General features: G+C 32.6%; 5 protein-coding genes across 7 annotated transcripts; 2 read left to right on the top strand and 3 right to left on the bottom strand.

Moving 5' to 3' along the window:
* Positions 1 to 12: 12 nt before the first annotated feature.
* LOC123674140 (E3 ubiquitin-protein ligase NRDP1) lies at positions 13 to 6,154 on the top strand. Of its 2 annotated transcripts, XM_045609019.1 has the most exons (6): positions 13 to 243; positions 297 to 439; positions 573 to 861; positions 1,631 to 1,663; positions 2,351 to 2,506; positions 3,660 to 6,154. In XM_045609019.1, the coding sequence occupies exons 1-6, from the start codon at positions 154 to 156 to the stop codon at positions 3,927 to 3,929; spliced, it is 981 nt and encodes a 326-aa protein (XP_045464975.1). In that variant the 5' UTR covers positions 13 to 153; the 3' UTR covers positions 3,930 to 6,154. The 2 variants fall into 2 exon arrangements, with proteins under 2 accessions (XP_045464975.1, XP_045464976.1); XM_045609020.1 differs by lacking the exon at positions 1,631 to 1,663.
* A 108-nt stretch (positions 6,155 to 6,262) lies between these two features.
* LOC123674136 lies at positions 6,263 to 9,039 on the bottom strand. Its single transcript, XM_045609014.1, has 6 exons — positions 8,415 to 9,039; positions 8,092 to 8,205; positions 7,815 to 8,035; positions 7,467 to 7,681; positions 7,115 to 7,335; positions 6,263 to 6,680 (listed from the first exon to the last, which is right to left on the bottom strand). Exons 1-6 carry the CDS (start codon positions 8,747 to 8,749, stop codon positions 6,443 to 6,445), a joined length of 1,344 nt encoding a protein of 447 aa, XP_045464970.1. The 5' UTR covers positions 8,750 to 9,039; the 3' UTR covers positions 6,263 to 6,442.
* A 76-nt stretch (positions 9,040 to 9,115) lies between these two features.
* On the bottom strand, positions 9,116 to 10,054 carry LOC123674139. The gene is made up of 4 exons (XM_045609018.1): positions 9,889 to 10,054; positions 9,674 to 9,837; positions 9,484 to 9,618; positions 9,116 to 9,430 (listed from the first exon to the last, which is right to left on the bottom strand). The coding sequence occupies exons 1-4, from the start codon at positions 9,965 to 9,967 to the stop codon at positions 9,200 to 9,202; spliced, it is 609 nt and encodes a 202-aa protein (XP_045464974.1). The 5' UTR covers positions 9,968 to 10,054; the 3' UTR covers positions 9,116 to 9,199.
* Positions 10,055 to 10,347: 293 nt separating this feature from the next.
* On the top strand, positions 10,348 to 11,495 carry LOC123674138 (SOSS complex subunit B homolog). The gene has a single exon (XM_045609017.1). It carries the CDS (start codon positions 10,831 to 10,833, stop codon positions 11,449 to 11,451), a length of 621 nt encoding a protein of 206 aa, XP_045464973.1. The 5' UTR covers positions 10,348 to 10,830; the 3' UTR covers positions 11,452 to 11,495.
* A 773-nt stretch (positions 11,496 to 12,268) lies between these two features.
* Positions 12,269 to 15,943, bottom strand: LOC123674137 (peptidoglycan-recognition protein LE-like). Of its 2 annotated transcripts, XM_045609015.1 has the most exons (3): positions 15,189 to 15,938; positions 13,351 to 13,554; positions 12,269 to 12,935 (listed from the first exon to the last, which is right to left on the bottom strand). In XM_045609015.1, exons 1-3 carry the CDS (start codon positions 15,643 to 15,645, stop codon positions 12,406 to 12,408), a joined length of 1,191 nt encoding a protein of 396 aa, XP_045464971.1. In that variant the 5' UTR covers positions 15,646 to 15,938; the 3' UTR covers positions 12,269 to 12,405. The 2 variants fall into 2 exon arrangements, with proteins under 2 accessions (XP_045464971.1, XP_045464972.1); XM_045609016.1 differs by lacking the exon at positions 13,351 to 13,554 and having other exon boundaries at positions 15,189 to 15,943.
* Between the last annotated feature and the right edge of the window lie 372 nt (positions 15,944 to 16,315).

Genomic DNA, 16,315 nt, shown 5'->3' with positions numbered 1-16,315 from the left:
TCATAACAGTAAAGTTTCGTCTAGTATGACAAAAAATTGTTAAATATTCTCATTAACATGTGTGAACACGTTTTTATTATTTATTAATTTCAACAAGTTACTAGATCTATTCTTATAATTAGATCAAGACTTTTTCGATATCAATGGTTAACAATGGGATTTGAATTGAATCGATTTCAAGGGGATGTTGATGAAGAGCTGATTTGTCCAATATGTTCCGGAGTTCTAGAGGATCCCTTACAGGTAAATTTTGAATTCGTTCCATTAGTTACGATTAATTTAAAATTTACCCTAAGGCTCCTACATGCGAACATGCATTTTGTAAATGCTGTATATCTGAATGGATTTCCAGACAACCAACTTGCCCAGTAGACAGGCAAACTGTGACATCTGCACAACTTCGTCAAGTTCCTCGAATTTTGAGGAACTTATTATCAAGGTGGGTGCCACATGTGGAATAAGTTATTGATAAGCCATTACTGAGATCATATTGTCCTCAGTAATTGTCAAATTTTCATCTTGTCATGAGTTTTACAGTTGATAATGTCTAAATATTTTGTTAATTCTTCCAGACTTTGTATTCATTGTGATAATGCACCTTATGGATGCACCCAAGTATTAAAATTAGACTCCCTCAACTCCCATTTGGAAGAATGTGAATATAATCCCAAACGACCACTTCCTTGTGAACAAGGATGTGGTCTGATTATACCAAAAGACGAATTAAAAGATCATAATTGTGTCAAAGAACTAAGATCCCTCATACACACTCAAGAGCAAAAACTGAAAGATTTTCAGAAGGAACTTACAGAACAAAGATATGTGATAAACGAACAGAAAAGAGAAATGCAGCTATTGAAGGTGGGTTTTTTAAATTAATTGGGAGATATATGAACTGATTAATTTTTCATGGTTTCACAAAACCTCAATACATTCCTGTTCTGTCAGAGCTTTGAGAATATGTTAGATGTATGTATCCTGTTAATTCTATTTTCATTGGAACTTGAAAAATTCCTACATAACGAAATTAATTGCTTGACATTTTTGTATCAGTTGATTATTAATTGTTCATGTTTCATTTTTGTTTGTTGGTTTTTCTTAACCTTCTTTTTCTTTTTGTTAAGTTTATGGGGGCCATTAACAATGTTTTGTGTTTCTTGTTTTAATTTTTAAGATTGCTTTAAATGTGGAAATCTATTATTTCTTAAAACTTTAATGCTCTTATCAGGTTGAAAAATACTTGTAACAAAATAAACGAATTATATTTAGTTGCTGGACACGGTGTCTTATTCTTTTCAAATAATTGAGAAAAAGGGAAGAAATTAATCAATGAACTGCTAAAAGTGCTTCGCAATGCGTTCTTATGCTTCCTAACGCTTTAAATTCGCTAGGTGTTCTTCAATTTTTGCTTTTTCTTCATGCTTGCATACATCAACAAAGTTGAGGCTAAATTTTGTGGTTATTTTTCTTCCGAGTGCTGGTACTGACAAAATAAATAGAAGGTTACTTTCTTCGGTGTATATAGTGTGTGTTTTTTGAAATAGGTAAGTAACCAAAGTTTTGGTGACTTTCCCTCACTTCAAATCTGGAGTCCACTAAGAAAAAGTCTAATAGCGCTTTTTTGTTGTAGAAACACTGTGGCTGTCCCAATAAGCTCCTTAAAGTGAGTATTGCTGTTCTTTCTGCTTTTCCTTTTCCAATTTCAAAAGAAGTTCAATTGAAATGATAATTAGAAAATGTAATATTCACTTTGAAAGTAACTAAGTATGTAAAAAGTAATCGTAGCAATTTTTTTGATTAATATAAATGTGAAGAGCAGCAATGCTCATGTGTTATTACCATAGTGTAGTTTATTATATTATACTTTAATTTAATTTAGCATTAATATTAAAATGAGGACAGTTCGATGTCCAGTTTGAAAATTGACTAACTTTTATATTATGTTGACAGCACTGTTATCATTTAGTTAGCCTCTACTTTTAGTGAAAGTGATAATATGTTAATAAGATCTTCAGGAATTCAATTTTGGGTTTGAAAGTTATTTCTTCAGAATAAAACCGGAAGTGAAATAAAAATATGCCCTATGGGCATTGTTGCCATTGTTAGAAAACAAGGTTATGTAAAGGTTGTTTCACCTTAATGGGAGTTCCATCAATTCATTTAAAATTCGTTAATAAAATCACACCTTCATTTACAAGAAACAATGAAACTTTATAACTGTCAGTGTTGCCAATATTGAAATAACAAGGATTCCAACAAGTAACCAACAGATTCTTACTAATCCTTTTTTTTTTAAGCTGGGTATCGCTAAGAAATTTATCGAGAAAATTTTTACATTTTTCCATTGCAGGAATTCATAAGGGCAATTCGGATATCTAATCCTTCGATGAGGGCCATAGCAGACGCTATGGAGAGAGATGAGGTGGTTCGCTGGAGTAGTACCCTTCAGAGAGCCAGGGTTAACCGATGGGGAGGAATGATATCTACGCCAGATGAGATTTTGCAGGTTAGTTACGATATTTATGTTTGGAAGGAATGTACCGGGTTTTTCACCCCCCCCTTTAACTTTGTTACTAGAAGAGGTACAAAAAAATGTTTTCTACAAAAGTTTTACGAAATCGACTAGTGTTTTTTGAAATGATTTCACAAAACGCAATATATACAGAGTGGGCAACATATTGATTGCAACTTCATTTTTTCAAATGGAACACCCTGTATATTTTTCTATATTTGACTAGCTCTTTTTCCCCTGATTTCGAATATATAACATATGTTTGGCCTATCTCTCTTATTCTGAGTACCACAGAGTTTCAAATTTTAAGAACCACCTGGCTTGCTCAGTGATCAGTTTTCAAGTGGTAGGCTGCGATAACTCAAAATGCCGTTTTTTGAGTTATCTCGTTGGCAACGATATGACATATAGTCAAATTACCAACGAGATAACTAAAAAAAGGGCATTTTGAGTTATCGCAGCCTACCACTTGAAAACTGATTACTGAGCAAGCCAGATGGTTTTTAAAATGCCCTTTTTTGAGTTATCTCGTTGGCAATTGGACTATATGTCATATCGTTGCCAACGAGATAACTCAAAAAAGGACGTTTTGAGTTATCGCAGCCTACCACTTGAAAACTGATCACTGAGCAAGCCAGGTGGTTCTTAAAATTTGAAACTCTGTGGTATTCAGAATAAGAGAGATAGGCCAAACATATGATATATATTTGAAATCAGGGGAAAAAGAGCTAAATAAATATAGAGAAATATACAGTGTTCCATTTGAAAAAATGAAAACGCTATCAATATGTTGCTCACTCTATATATATTTCGTTTTGTGAAATCATTTTAAAAAACACTAGTCGATTTCGTGAAACTTTTGTAAGAAACATTTTTTTGTACCTCTTTTAGTAACAAAGTTAAAGGGGGGTCAAATTATGGTGAAAAACCCGGTACACTTGACGACTTGAAAATATCAACAAGAACTAGGTCCGAAATCGGTAGGAATCTTAATATTTACGTCAGCGCTATCTTCACGTCTTTTTTTAGAAGTACTTACACTCATTGTGTGCTAAATGAAAACTGAGCAACATTTTTGGGATGATTTAAAAAATTTGTCAAAACATTTTGTCTTCGAGTATAAATTGTTATCATTTCTGCTTTGCAGAGGATGATTAGAAGGACGCTGAACGAAATGGGATGTCCAGCGCACATACTGGACAACCTCATGCAGAATTGTCACGAGAGAAGGTGGCCCCCCGGATTGTGCTCGTTGGAAACCAGACAGAATAACCGCAGGCAGTATGAGAACTATTTGTGTAAGAGAGTTCCAGGTAAGCAGGCCGTGTTGGTACTTGCATGTGATAACAGCCATATGGGTGAGGATATGATGGTCGAACCAGGTCTGGTTATGATATTTGCCCACGGCATAGAGTAGAAGTCGTACTGTGGATTTTCCGTACTTTTGAAGTTCAACATTCCCATCAATCGATCGACTGGTATAATTTTTGTATATCGGGGATTGTAAGGAGAAAAATCTTTGTAGAACATCTGTAAACTCGTTCAAAAAACTCTCAATCGAAATCGATTTATTTTTAATGAACTAATATTTATATTAATTTTGATATATGGTAACTAAATTCAATTTTATTCGATTATCGATTAGCCTGCTTTATCCGAATGGCATCCTAGGAAATTATTCTATTTAAAAACAAATACAACATCAAACCCTCTCTATTTTGAAATGAGAATAGAAATTGCGAAAGGCCAATTTTTTTGTAGATTAATTTTTTGAAACCCTATTCTGTGATATTTTTTTTTGGAATTATTGTCAGAGGTTGCACCTATAATTCTCATATTTCTTCTGGATATGTCTTAATTTCAATTGATTTTTCGAAATGACAAAAAATGGGAATTGGGAACAATTTTTAGTTCCTTACGTCCAGCCTATATTTCCTAATAAATATTAATTTGAATTTATCTTATACTATAATTTCTTTATATAAGGTTTACCAATAGGAATGATACAATTTAAAATGTTTACAATGGCAATACTTTCATTGACAGTTCTTATGTCATTTATGTTCAGTAGGTTGTCATTTAATCATAGAAAAATACACGGATTAAAAATGTTTAGAAATTATTTAATTGTTTATCCAAATAAATGCTGATTTGTGTTTACTGAGAGAAATTTAACAATTCGTAGACATTATTCAGTTAATCGACTCACTATTTTCGTTGTATACTAGACAAATTTCAAAACGGCTGATTCATTTTCAAATTTGTATATAATAGACGAGTAGTGAGTCGATTAAATGAATAATTTAGACCTTGAATTATTATTAAATTTCTCTGAATATTCACAAATAAGCACTGATTTTGATAAAACAATCTCTAAACCTTGTTGACGCATGAATCTTTCAATGACATAACCTACTGAACACAATTGACATAAGAAATGTCAAAGAACAATACACAGTGTTGCCAATATAACCATTTTGATTTGTTTTGTTTCTGTTGGGAAAACTCTTTATTATTAAAATTTTTATTTTCTTAGAAACGATTCTATACTGCAGAATTCAATTCCAACAGAAAAATCATATAATTAAATTCAAAGGCATATTACAACCGCCTTGAATGATACACGTGAAAATTATTAATTTTAGGAATGACGACTTTTCCTTTTACAAAAATATTGTTTATTTTTTATATATTAGAGAATTTTTGAAGAGAGTTTATGGGTTAACTACTTGAACGAATGTCATAAAATTAACAATTTTAAGTTGTTCACTTTGAAGCTCCGTAATAAGACAATTAGCAGTATACTTAAAAACAATATGAATGAGAAAAAATATTTGAGGTAGAAATGAAAATATAATATTAGCCTCATCCGTTTTATATCATTTTTTTACCGAAAGTTTTGTGAGAATTTACAATTTTTTCAAGTAGTTAATTTAAGGATAATCACCTATCCTTAAACTGTGATGAATAATTTTAGAAAGAAATGTAAAATTATAAGTTGACCAATTATATACCAGAAGTTGTTACCTCTATGTTGATGTAGCTAATTTTTCAATATCATGTTATGATAGAAGATGTAATTTTTTCAGTAACTGAAATTGAGGTACAATTCTTGGTGAAATATTGGACGATTGCTTCTATTTAATCTTTTATTACTTTCTATGTGAAAGACTGAACAATTCATCCTGAATAAAATACAATTCATTTTTAAGTGTTTCATCTAAATTGATAAAGTGAGTAGAATTTCGAAATTTGTGAGAAAATATCTCTAGAATCTGATCTCATAATCTAGTGAATGGTTTTTGTAGATCTAAAAAAAATCCTAGTCAACATATAATTTTTTATTTTTTTGGTATCGAATGCTCATGATGATTGCAAACTATTTTCTTATATCTGTAAACGTAATGTAGGAATATATTTTCGATAAGAATTCCCGGGAGACATAACAGAAACATGGTTCCCTCGTACCCTTACTTAACTTTTACATTGAATTGCTTTGAAATGATCGCTTCACGTTCCATTGTTGGAATGTCTGCTATTATTTTGTGCTTCCATTTTCTCAAATGATGTATGAAATTTGTTATGAGGGCATTGTTTGGGTATGTATGTTACTGCCAATAAATATAAATAATGTTTTAAGTATATTCTTGTTTTTTTTTAGAACAATTAAGTCATAAATTAGTTATACTAAAACTTCAAAGATATTCAAAGGTTTTCCGGTAGGAGGCTTCATTTTGAATAGCCCTCTATGTGAAATTTGACAAGTAAAAACTACGCCATCACTAAAAATGGAACAATATCCGCTCAAACACATTGAAAACCTCCCCTCGTATTTTTCATTGAAAATGAGCGTTCTAGATCAAAATGAAACCTCATATTGGAAGAAATGTTAGAACAAAAAGTACAGACAACTTTAATTATTTCAATTACCTACAATATCTGACTGATAAATTTCTTTTTGCTTTTATAGAGCGAATAACATGATTCTGCTATCAGAAATAGAACTGCGGCACAAATTCCATAAAACAAAATATAAACAGCTGATTTAACATGTTCTAGTGCAGCACTGGAATATCCATATTCAGTTTTCTTCTTGGTCATCGGTAACTGAAGCAGGTTACGCAGGAATATATTCTGAAGGATGCCACACTCTTGTAACTTGAATAGACTGAAAATGCATGCAGGGAATGAGTAGGAAAAAAATCACATTTTTGTGAAATGTTTCTTTTGGTTTTTCATTTCGTCGCAATGTCTGTAATTTTCGAATTTTGAGCCAGTAATGGTCTCGAATGATAAAATTTGACTTACTGATTACGAATCCGTCGTCAACTTCAATTCAAATTGTCCGTATGACCGTAAAAACGACAACTCCCAATAGATAACCTAGAAACTTTTCAGGGTTGATTTGGATCCTGAATGAGTCTTCTGTTCGAGAATTATACATTATTTTCTCTAATAATAGATAAATTCGTGACAGGAACTTAAAATAATGAAATATAACCATGAAATCTGTGTGAAACTGAGATATTCCCGCACGATTTTGTTCTTCAAGGTTATTAGTGAATAGAGAGGTAATTAGAGGAATATTCTTCTTGCACCTACCCTTCTTTCATCGCAACCCTTAGCGAACTTTGGCGATTGATCCCAAATCCCAACTTGAAGGTATAGTTGCTTAGTGAAATGGAGGTGGCTTCCAACTGATCGTCAAGACTGATCTTTGGTCTGGAATATTGGAAGTACACCTCTGGAGCCATAAGTATCGTGTCATCCCAGTTTAGGTAATCCAGAAGAGCATCCATACTTGGTACAAAGTACGTTTGCTTCTGCGACAAAAATTATACAGGGTGATTCACGGAAATCTGACATTTGGGAAGGGTACTCAACTGAGTAACGATTATTGAAAACGTCAGGTTTCCGTGAGTCACTCTGTATGAGTATAATTGAGAATACTTACAAACTCTCCGAAAGGTATGTTTGATATACATTCGTAATCTGCTAAACATACAAGAGTAGTGTAACGAGATACACTTCTCAAGTCTGGAGTTGTTTCGCTTTGTAAAAGAACTGAAGTTATTGCTGCAGTAAAGCCAGTATATAGAAGATATGCCATGATGTAACCGATGAGGAATATCACTTTACTGGCAAATCCGACTGGCGCATATCCAGAACCTATTGATCAACATGCACAAAGTAGTTAGAATTATTTTAATGAATAAATATTCACCAAAAAAAATTTAAATGATCTCGAAGTTACAACTTGTAATATTCATATTTTATAAACAGACAATCTCAATTTTTTTACCCTGTTGACAAGCAGCTGCTATTGCCCACAGTGTGATTTCCACCCAAGACCAGGGTTCTTTGTTCCTATCTATTTTCGAGTACTGCAAGGTGGCTATTCTCAAACAGAGCGCAAGAAGTACCAACAAGACGAAAAACACCAACCATAAGGTCCCGGAAAAGGTCAATATGAAAATGTCCCTGATGAAATGAAGTTTCTTGGCTTTGTACAACATTGAATATCTGAAATAAAGTGTTTATTGTACAATGAAGAAATTATTTTGAGAATTCACTCTTACCTGCCAATATCAACCTGAAAATATTCAAACTGTTCTTTACTTTTATCGCATAAAGTAACGTCGAATTCAGAAGTGTCCATACTCGAATTACCGTTCAGTTCATATAACTCAATGCTGCAAATTGAAGAAAGGATTAATCTTTTTGTGAGGTGTTCACAACCAATTTATTAAATAGGGGATTACGGTGCTTCATCCCGGGAATCATCAGTGACCCCTGCCCTGTACACCTCCACATTCATAGCAGAGTGTGGTAACTTTGCCTTAGATTTATTCTAAACTGATATTTCATAATGTTAAGATAGGTTTTAGAAAACTTTCCTTACCTGATATTGAGAACATCAGTTAAACTTTGTAGAACATCTATACTAAATCCCCCAAATATGGACTTATTGTTGTCACTCATCATTGAGCTACAATCAAAATTATTTTTATTGTTGACCCCAATTTTTAATTTTTTCGTTGCATTATCAGATTTCCTTTTGGTGAGAGCTTGGGTTTTAGAGATGTAGTAAGTATATTCGATCCAATTGGATTGAGGAAAAAAATTGATTGTGTGGTTCATCACCGGTTTATGTTTTAGTATGTACTTCAGAGCATTTCTGGCATAAGTAGACTCAAATAGAATTAGTATAAAGATAGTATGTGGAAGGTTCATCATAAAATACTGAAAATTGCAAACTTTTCGTTGGGTGAACACCCAATGGTTGAAACTGAATATTAAGAGGTTTAACTTGAAGGTAAGTACACAATTGGGGTACCTATTATGTTCTTGTCAATCAGGTATTATTTAATCAATCATGGAAACGAATATGAGCTAACAAATATTTGAACAATGAGTCTGCATTTATGCTAGTGTCAGTGAAAATGTAGCTTTGTCAGACTTCTAATTGATAAACCTATGAATTATTGAAAGGATTCTCGTTTCTACAGTTTTAACAAATCTTTCATTGTTTAAAAATTTTTTCATTGATATATATATATGTCCAAAAAAGAAGTCTATAATATTCTTTTCTTTAGAAGAATCAGATTTATTTTTGTTTATTGAAAAAATATTACAAAAAACTACACAAAGACTGTACAATTTATCAAAAAATGTTAAAATAATATTTCAAAGACCTAAATCCTCGGCAAGACCAGGCGATTCATCAATTTTAATTTGAAGATCAAGTTTTTTTGAGCAGTTTTCAATCTTTTGGTTAATCCTGTCGAGTTTACTTCTATTATCTGACTCCGTTTCATTTTTTAACTCCTCAAGGATCTTTTGTGTTCTTAGGAATGAAGGTTTTAAAGCTTCTATTGCATTCATTTCTTTTTTCAAATGTGCTAAATACATTTTTTCCTGGAAATAAATACAATGTTAGGATTACACATATTCCTTAGTACAAAACTTACTCTAAAGAATTCGTTCTGCAAGTTTACAACTTCTTCTCGTAAATTTTTGACTTCTTCTTCTGTATACACTTTCTTCTCAGATTTTTTATAGATGTCAGCGTTCGCAGGTATGGAAAATATATTCCTGAGAACTTCCTACAATATATTGGATAATTTCAATAATGAACATAAAACCAAGTTTTATGTTTACCTTGAATTCGACTAAAACTTCCATACATTTCTTCATATATAAAGCTTCCATTTCTCCAATCTCTTTATCAAGTAGAGCTAAATCACTGCAAACATTTTCCTCTATTACGCCTTTTTTACATTCTTCCATCAAACGAATTATACACTTTTTTACAGCTTCTTCAACTGAAACATTGTTAATTTATAGTGAGAAAGGACGATATTCTCTCTACTTACTTAGGTAATATACTTCTGATGAAGAAAACTTAAAAAAGTGCTTTTCATGTTCATCTTGCATAAAACGATCAACGCTCATTGTGAAATAGTTATTTACTATTACTATTTATGAACAAAAACAAATTAACGAAGTTGCTTTGATTTGACAGTTATTCAAAAATCGTCATAAAAATTGGTTTACGGAATATACAAGAAACCTGTGTTTGTGAACTGAGCGTCATCTGATTACAGTTAACGAAACTAACACATAGTTAGAAAATTCACTTATAGATGTCACTAACAAGATCAGTTACATATTTCTTTTTCAGCAGAACACCATCTATGAGAATACTATTCAATTAACTCGTAGCTTGGACTTTCGTCCATAGATGGCAGCAGCGACTAACATTATAGTTTACTCAATTATTACAGCGTTACCACAATATTTTGGTACTTTATTGATAGATGACGATTAGTTAGTTTTTTAAGTTCTCCAATTTTTGACAATTTGACATTGTTAATTTGATTAATGAACCTAGATGTTCCCACAGAGATTAAAGTTTCTCTAGATATATATCTATGGAATTTTCAGTAATTACCATAGACTTAAAATAATAATAATGTTATTATTATATCTATGGGAAATTGGGAAAACCAGTAACGTTGAATGAAAACGTACGCTGATGTCATCTGTCTGTCAGTCTGTGTATGACAGATTTTTCTATGGCTACAACAAAATATGTGAAACAATAGTTTCTCTAATTTCAGATTCAAACAATTTTCGATGTAGTTGTACGAAAAAATTTTTAAAAGAATCTTTTGTACTTGTTTAAGAGTTTTTGATACAGACATTTTTTAGGCATTTCTAGGTTAGGAAAAATAATATGTATTAACTGCATGTAAATACCAAAGTTATGACAGTATACAATCCATTAATTACAAGTGTGAATCAAAATCAGTAAAATGGAAACTAATTACGTTCTTATTAAAGATATGAGACCAGGTCTCAAAAATATAAATGTAATATTCATAGTGCTTGAAATAGGCCATCCAACTGTTACAAAAGAAAACAGAGAGGTAAGAACATTTAAAGTAGCAGATGGAAGTGCATGTATAAACGCAAGTATTTGGGACGAAGCTGGACAATTACTTATGCCAGGTGATATTGTGTTATTGACCAAAGGCTATGTTAACGTGTGGAGAAACTGTCTTACTTTATATATTTCTAAAGGAGGAGATTTACAGAAAATTGGTGAATTTTGTATGGTGTTTAACGAACAACTGAACATGAGTGAAGTGAATCCAGCTCTTACGCCTATGGCTCCAATGTGCGGACCACCAAATAATTTGCCTTTGAACAATGGGACTAATAATGGTGCTGGAAGAGTGGGACCTCCAGTTGTAGTAGCCCCAACTCCTCCAAATCAACCAGTGCTCAACAACACAAATGCATCTCTGAAGCTTCCGACAGCAAACAATACCAATCGAGTCACGGGTAATGGACCACCAGGTGGAGATAATAAAAGAAAACGAGGAGGTAGAGGGACACATCCTAAGAATAATAAACACAGTAGGAGTAATTGAGTTTGTAATAATATCAAAGGAAATAGATCTTGTTATCAAATGTTTTTAAAGTTTTTAGTTGACATTTTATATATTCCTAAGGATTTTGCTTAGAAAATTTTAAGCTTTGGTTCAGTAATCAGATACCGAGTATTTTATTCAAAATGAAGTTCTTATTGAATTTATTAAGGGATAATAGAAATCTTTATTTTCACTCAACTCAACTCAAATATTTTGTTAAGCAAATATTACTAGATTATTTATGTATTTGGGCTATTGATGAAGTAAAAACAATTTAATGTTTTACCATTCCACGTCAATCAAATATTCAACATTTCATAACTTTTAACTATTGGGTTTAGAATAGTATATGAAGGATGGTAGTAATTTTTCTGAGGTCAAGAGATCTCTAGTTTTAAATTAGAAAAGTTATTTTCTGTATCGCCCTTTCGAGTCTGATATAAAATATGAAAGAGAGAAAATCATTATTGATGTTTACTTTGTCCGACATTAATTTTTTAGAATTATTTAAAGTTTTGAGGTAAGCTTCACATGTGGAAATCTTCAGTAGTGTGCCATCTGAAAGTCTACTAACAATCAATGTATATAGTGTGGGAAAATTCCTTCTTTATGACTTGTGGTTTATTAAACCATGAATCATGATATTTGGAGAATACGCAAATGCCTAATGGTTTTGGAGTTATGAAATTTGAAGTCGATATCAATTTAATTGACAAATGATAAATCTTTGTGAAAATTTTGCATCATTTCCTCAATTAAAAAAAAATTTAAAAATCTTGTGTTCGTTTTTGAACTTCATTATTTACGTAATAATAAATCAAAATTCAACATTTTTATTAAACTGTACATGGTTTATTTTGAACTAAAACGCTATTTACATATTACATATTTACATATTATACACATGACCTTTTATTATATACAATTTTGGAGGAAACTGGGGACTAAGGAGCTCTAAGGCTCTTCAGTCCAATGAGGCCACTTCTTAATTTCCTCAAACAACTTGGTCCCTGGACTTTGCGTAGTTTGTAGCTGCCTTGCTCCAAGTAATTTATAGTCCTTCTTGATGTAACCAAGTTCAACACCTTTTTGAATCAGTCTTTTGCACGCTACCAGTTGATTTTTGGTAGGCAGGTTATCTATGAAAGTACCAATGAAGGATATCCCGATACTGTACTTATTATAGCCAAGGGTGTGGGATCCTTCTTTTTCCCATCCCCTCCCGATGTACACTTCTGCGTCACCTCCTACCAAGAAGTTGTAACCGATGTCAAACCATCCTCTGCTCTCGATGTGGAAGGTTTGGATGTACCGAACCTGGAAGACACATTGGGCTTGGGAGAGGCAGGTTTCGGTTGCTGTATGGGAGATTATCACATAGGGCACAGGGGTTTTTAGAGGGGTTGTAGGTTGGGTAGGAGGTTGTGCCAACCATTCCCAGCGGCTTACCATCTTCAGGACCAGGGGTTTTATTTTTGTGGGATCTGCAAGAAAGAAGATCTTATTTCGAATAAATGAGCATGTAATCATTAAAATGGACTCTCATACATTTGCTTTTTTGATAAATTTTCATTATTTTCAGTTGAAATCCTGAATTTATATTGAATTCTGAAGCATACTACTTTTGAAGGTTGAAATCCCAAAATTTCATATATAAATTATAATTTTTCACAATTTTTCGAATGTAGACCAATCTTTATGGAGACCAATGGTTAACTTGTAACGGCTGTCAACGCCTCATAACCTTTAAAAAGTTACCTATTCTGATGTCTACTGTCAATTAATATTATGGGACTCAGGTTGCAAACGTTAGAGAAAACCTGTAGTTTTTTTCATTGTCATGAGTTTATTTTGCTGAAGAAATTGAAAGCTAAATACACTGATGATGAGCTTACATACCTATAGGCCCCTCTATTGGCGTGTTATGGGAATCTTCACTATCTACATGTTTTGAAGAATCCTCATCATTCTTAACTATCAGTGCTTCTGGACTTTTCAAAAGCTGAGTCAGAATCAATGCAAACAATGACAGAATAACGAGGAAAAAGCAGATTGATACTGATAGTGTTTTGTAATTGTTCAAAAGCTTCTGCAGATATAGACCTGCAAAATAAATAAATTATTTGACGAAGAATCACCAAAAAAGATAAACAGAGTCTAGGAAATGAGATTTTTTGAACCAATTTCAGAAAAGTGTATTGAAAATCAAATATTGGTAGATTTGTTCTATCGGGCAACGGTCTTTTAAATGATGTAACTAACAAAAATGATTATAGGAATTCAGGAAAATAAGAAACGATTGTAAACAGAAATAAAGGCCGAACCTTTCTCAACTTAATCGATGTTGTCTAATTTCATTGTATTCGTAAATTTAATAGATGAAGAGAAATTCATGCAAGTTATTAGCCTTGGTGGAATGAAATAACTGCATTAACTGCTCTTCAAGAAGGACACGTACGACTATTAAAATGCAAATTTCATTCTCGATAAAAAAATAAACAAGTTTGGTATAATTGCTGGTAATATCTGTTACCGATATGTATATAGTTGAATCTTGGTTTAACTTTCAAATTGCTCAAATATTTTTGATTATTGACAGTATTTTGTAGCATTAGTGAATTATTCTTCTGATGCATTTTTAGTAGCTGAATGATTAAGAAAAATCTTCGAATCTATAGGCAGTACACTTTGGACTAAGTATTTCTAGTTTCGCTGTCTACTTCTGAAATAGCAGCTGCTGACTTTATAGTTAGGAGAGATTCATTTTGAAATTTTTGTTTTCTCGTTGTCTTTATTTGTTGATACCATGAATACAGATTATTATTTCGAAACATAATAAATTTCCTTCCTATGAAAATCTTTCAAGTGTGTCCAGTCTACGACGTGTTTCTGAAGAACAGGTTTATTGTTATTATAGGAGATAATGTAGGATGTCCTTGTGGCTTTGAAGAACCGGGCATCTATTCATTAATTTGCTTCAATTACACTTATTATAATATAAAATTACAAGCTATTAATTATTTTTGTCAAATTGTATTAAGCCGTATTTTGATTGATAAAAATACTCAATAGCAGAAGCGAAAGTGAATCCTATCGATTTGACATTCTGCTTGTAGGTATAACATAATGATTTCAAGGCTTATTCTCAATTTTTGTATTTTTTTTTCAAGCAGACTATCGAAAAAACAATATTTCAATGACACCAAATCTGATCGAGTTGAAATTTTGCGTGTAGTTAAATTAACATTTTTTGAATTCATCTTAGTTTTGTATTCATCAAAGCAGAGTAATAAATTAAAAATCTTATATGTAGTCACGTTTTCCTGAAGGTCAATTACCCTGAATTTTTAGCACGTGTATGAAGACCTTCATTTAGTTCTGAGAAAAATTCTGTATAAAAGGTGGACTAATTTAAATTTATAATTTTGAAAAAACCCCTTCGAAATCCTTCGGGGAAAACATGGTTCAAAGTTTTCACAAATTACGTTTCGAAAAGTACAAATTCCAAAATTTGAATAAAAAATTCGTTTCTTCATGAATATAGAGCTTTTCTTGGAAACAAGAAGAGTTATTTCGATGAACTTTGAGATAAAAATCAATTGTTATGCAGCAATGCTCCTCTAAGTTATGCATTTTGAAGGCCAAGAAGAAAATTGAAAAAAACATCTTGAAGATGCTCGTTTTTATTTATAATCGAATAATTAGAAGATCCAATGACGAAAACATGCTAAATTTACCTTTGAGATACCTGCTCCTGGAACTGGTACGTTCAACAGCTTCTGAAGTACCTCCAGTGTTACCAACTTCATCATTATTCGAAGACTCTCTCTCGAAACTAGGATTAACAATTCCACCATCCAGATCAACTTGACTAAACTTTTCAACATCACTAGGGGAGATTTCAGTCTCACTTATCTTCTTCAATTTTTCAGCGTCAGTTAAAACAAACTGTTTTATTGTGACGGGTCCCTGATAAAAAGTTTTGTTGCCGAAATGTATGTCGCTTCCGTTCGATATACAGATGTTGCCAAAAGTGGGGCATGTTTCTCCTTGCTCGGCCCTTTGGAGGACTACAGCTCCCTCTACATGAGATGAGTCTAAAGGATTCGAGAGCTCCAATTGCTCTGACTTTGAGCCGCAGTCGACGTCTTCTTCATAGGAGTTCAGAGATGAGGAATCCAGGTCTGTGACCATCACTTCGAAGGGTGCGTTTGGTTCTTAGGAAACCTGTTGTTGGATGGTGATTTTCCGGATTTTTTTCTGGGATTCAACATTTCTAAGAACTACTTATTTCTTCGAACGACACACTATCACAGTTATTGCAGCAAATAAGCACGGAACGCATCGAAGCATTGATCTGAGGTCACTTGTTGATAGTGGGATTGCGTTTTGAGCAGCTAAGGTAGGCATGTGTTGGGACACAGTGGCGCGCGCGCAGGTGTATCTACCTTATAGTTGGAAAACCCGTTCGAAGATTGAATATTTGAACAGATCACATCGTGGACTTTTATTTGTAATCGGTTATTGACAGGAGAAGGAAATGTTTTTTTTATTGCAGGGTTTTCGATACTTGATATGGAGTAGATAAAGACAGTTTTTGATATCAGGTTTCGTAGCAAAGTGGTTGAAATGGAATTCTTGAAATAGTGTCATGCTGTGTTTTGTGAACTGTTGAATAGAGTTGCAGCGAAATTATAGAGAAAGTTCAGAAAGAAATTCGTAATAGCTGAATAAACTTCCATCGAATATGTTAAATATGTAATACCTACGATAATATTCTGCATTACAATATTTATTGGAAAAAAGGTTTCAATTGCAGAGTTTTTCCACTTTATTTATGTGTTGGATGTAAAAGAATCATCTA

The sequence above is a fragment of the Harmonia axyridis genome, chromosome 2 (genome assembly GCF_914767665.1).
Source record: "Harmonia axyridis chromosome 2, icHarAxyr1.1, whole genome shotgun sequence".
NCBI classification, from domain to species: domain Eukaryota; kingdom Metazoa; phylum Arthropoda; class Insecta; order Coleoptera; family Coccinellidae; genus Harmonia; species Harmonia axyridis.
This window is presented reverse-complemented; position numbering and strand designations above follow the sequence as displayed.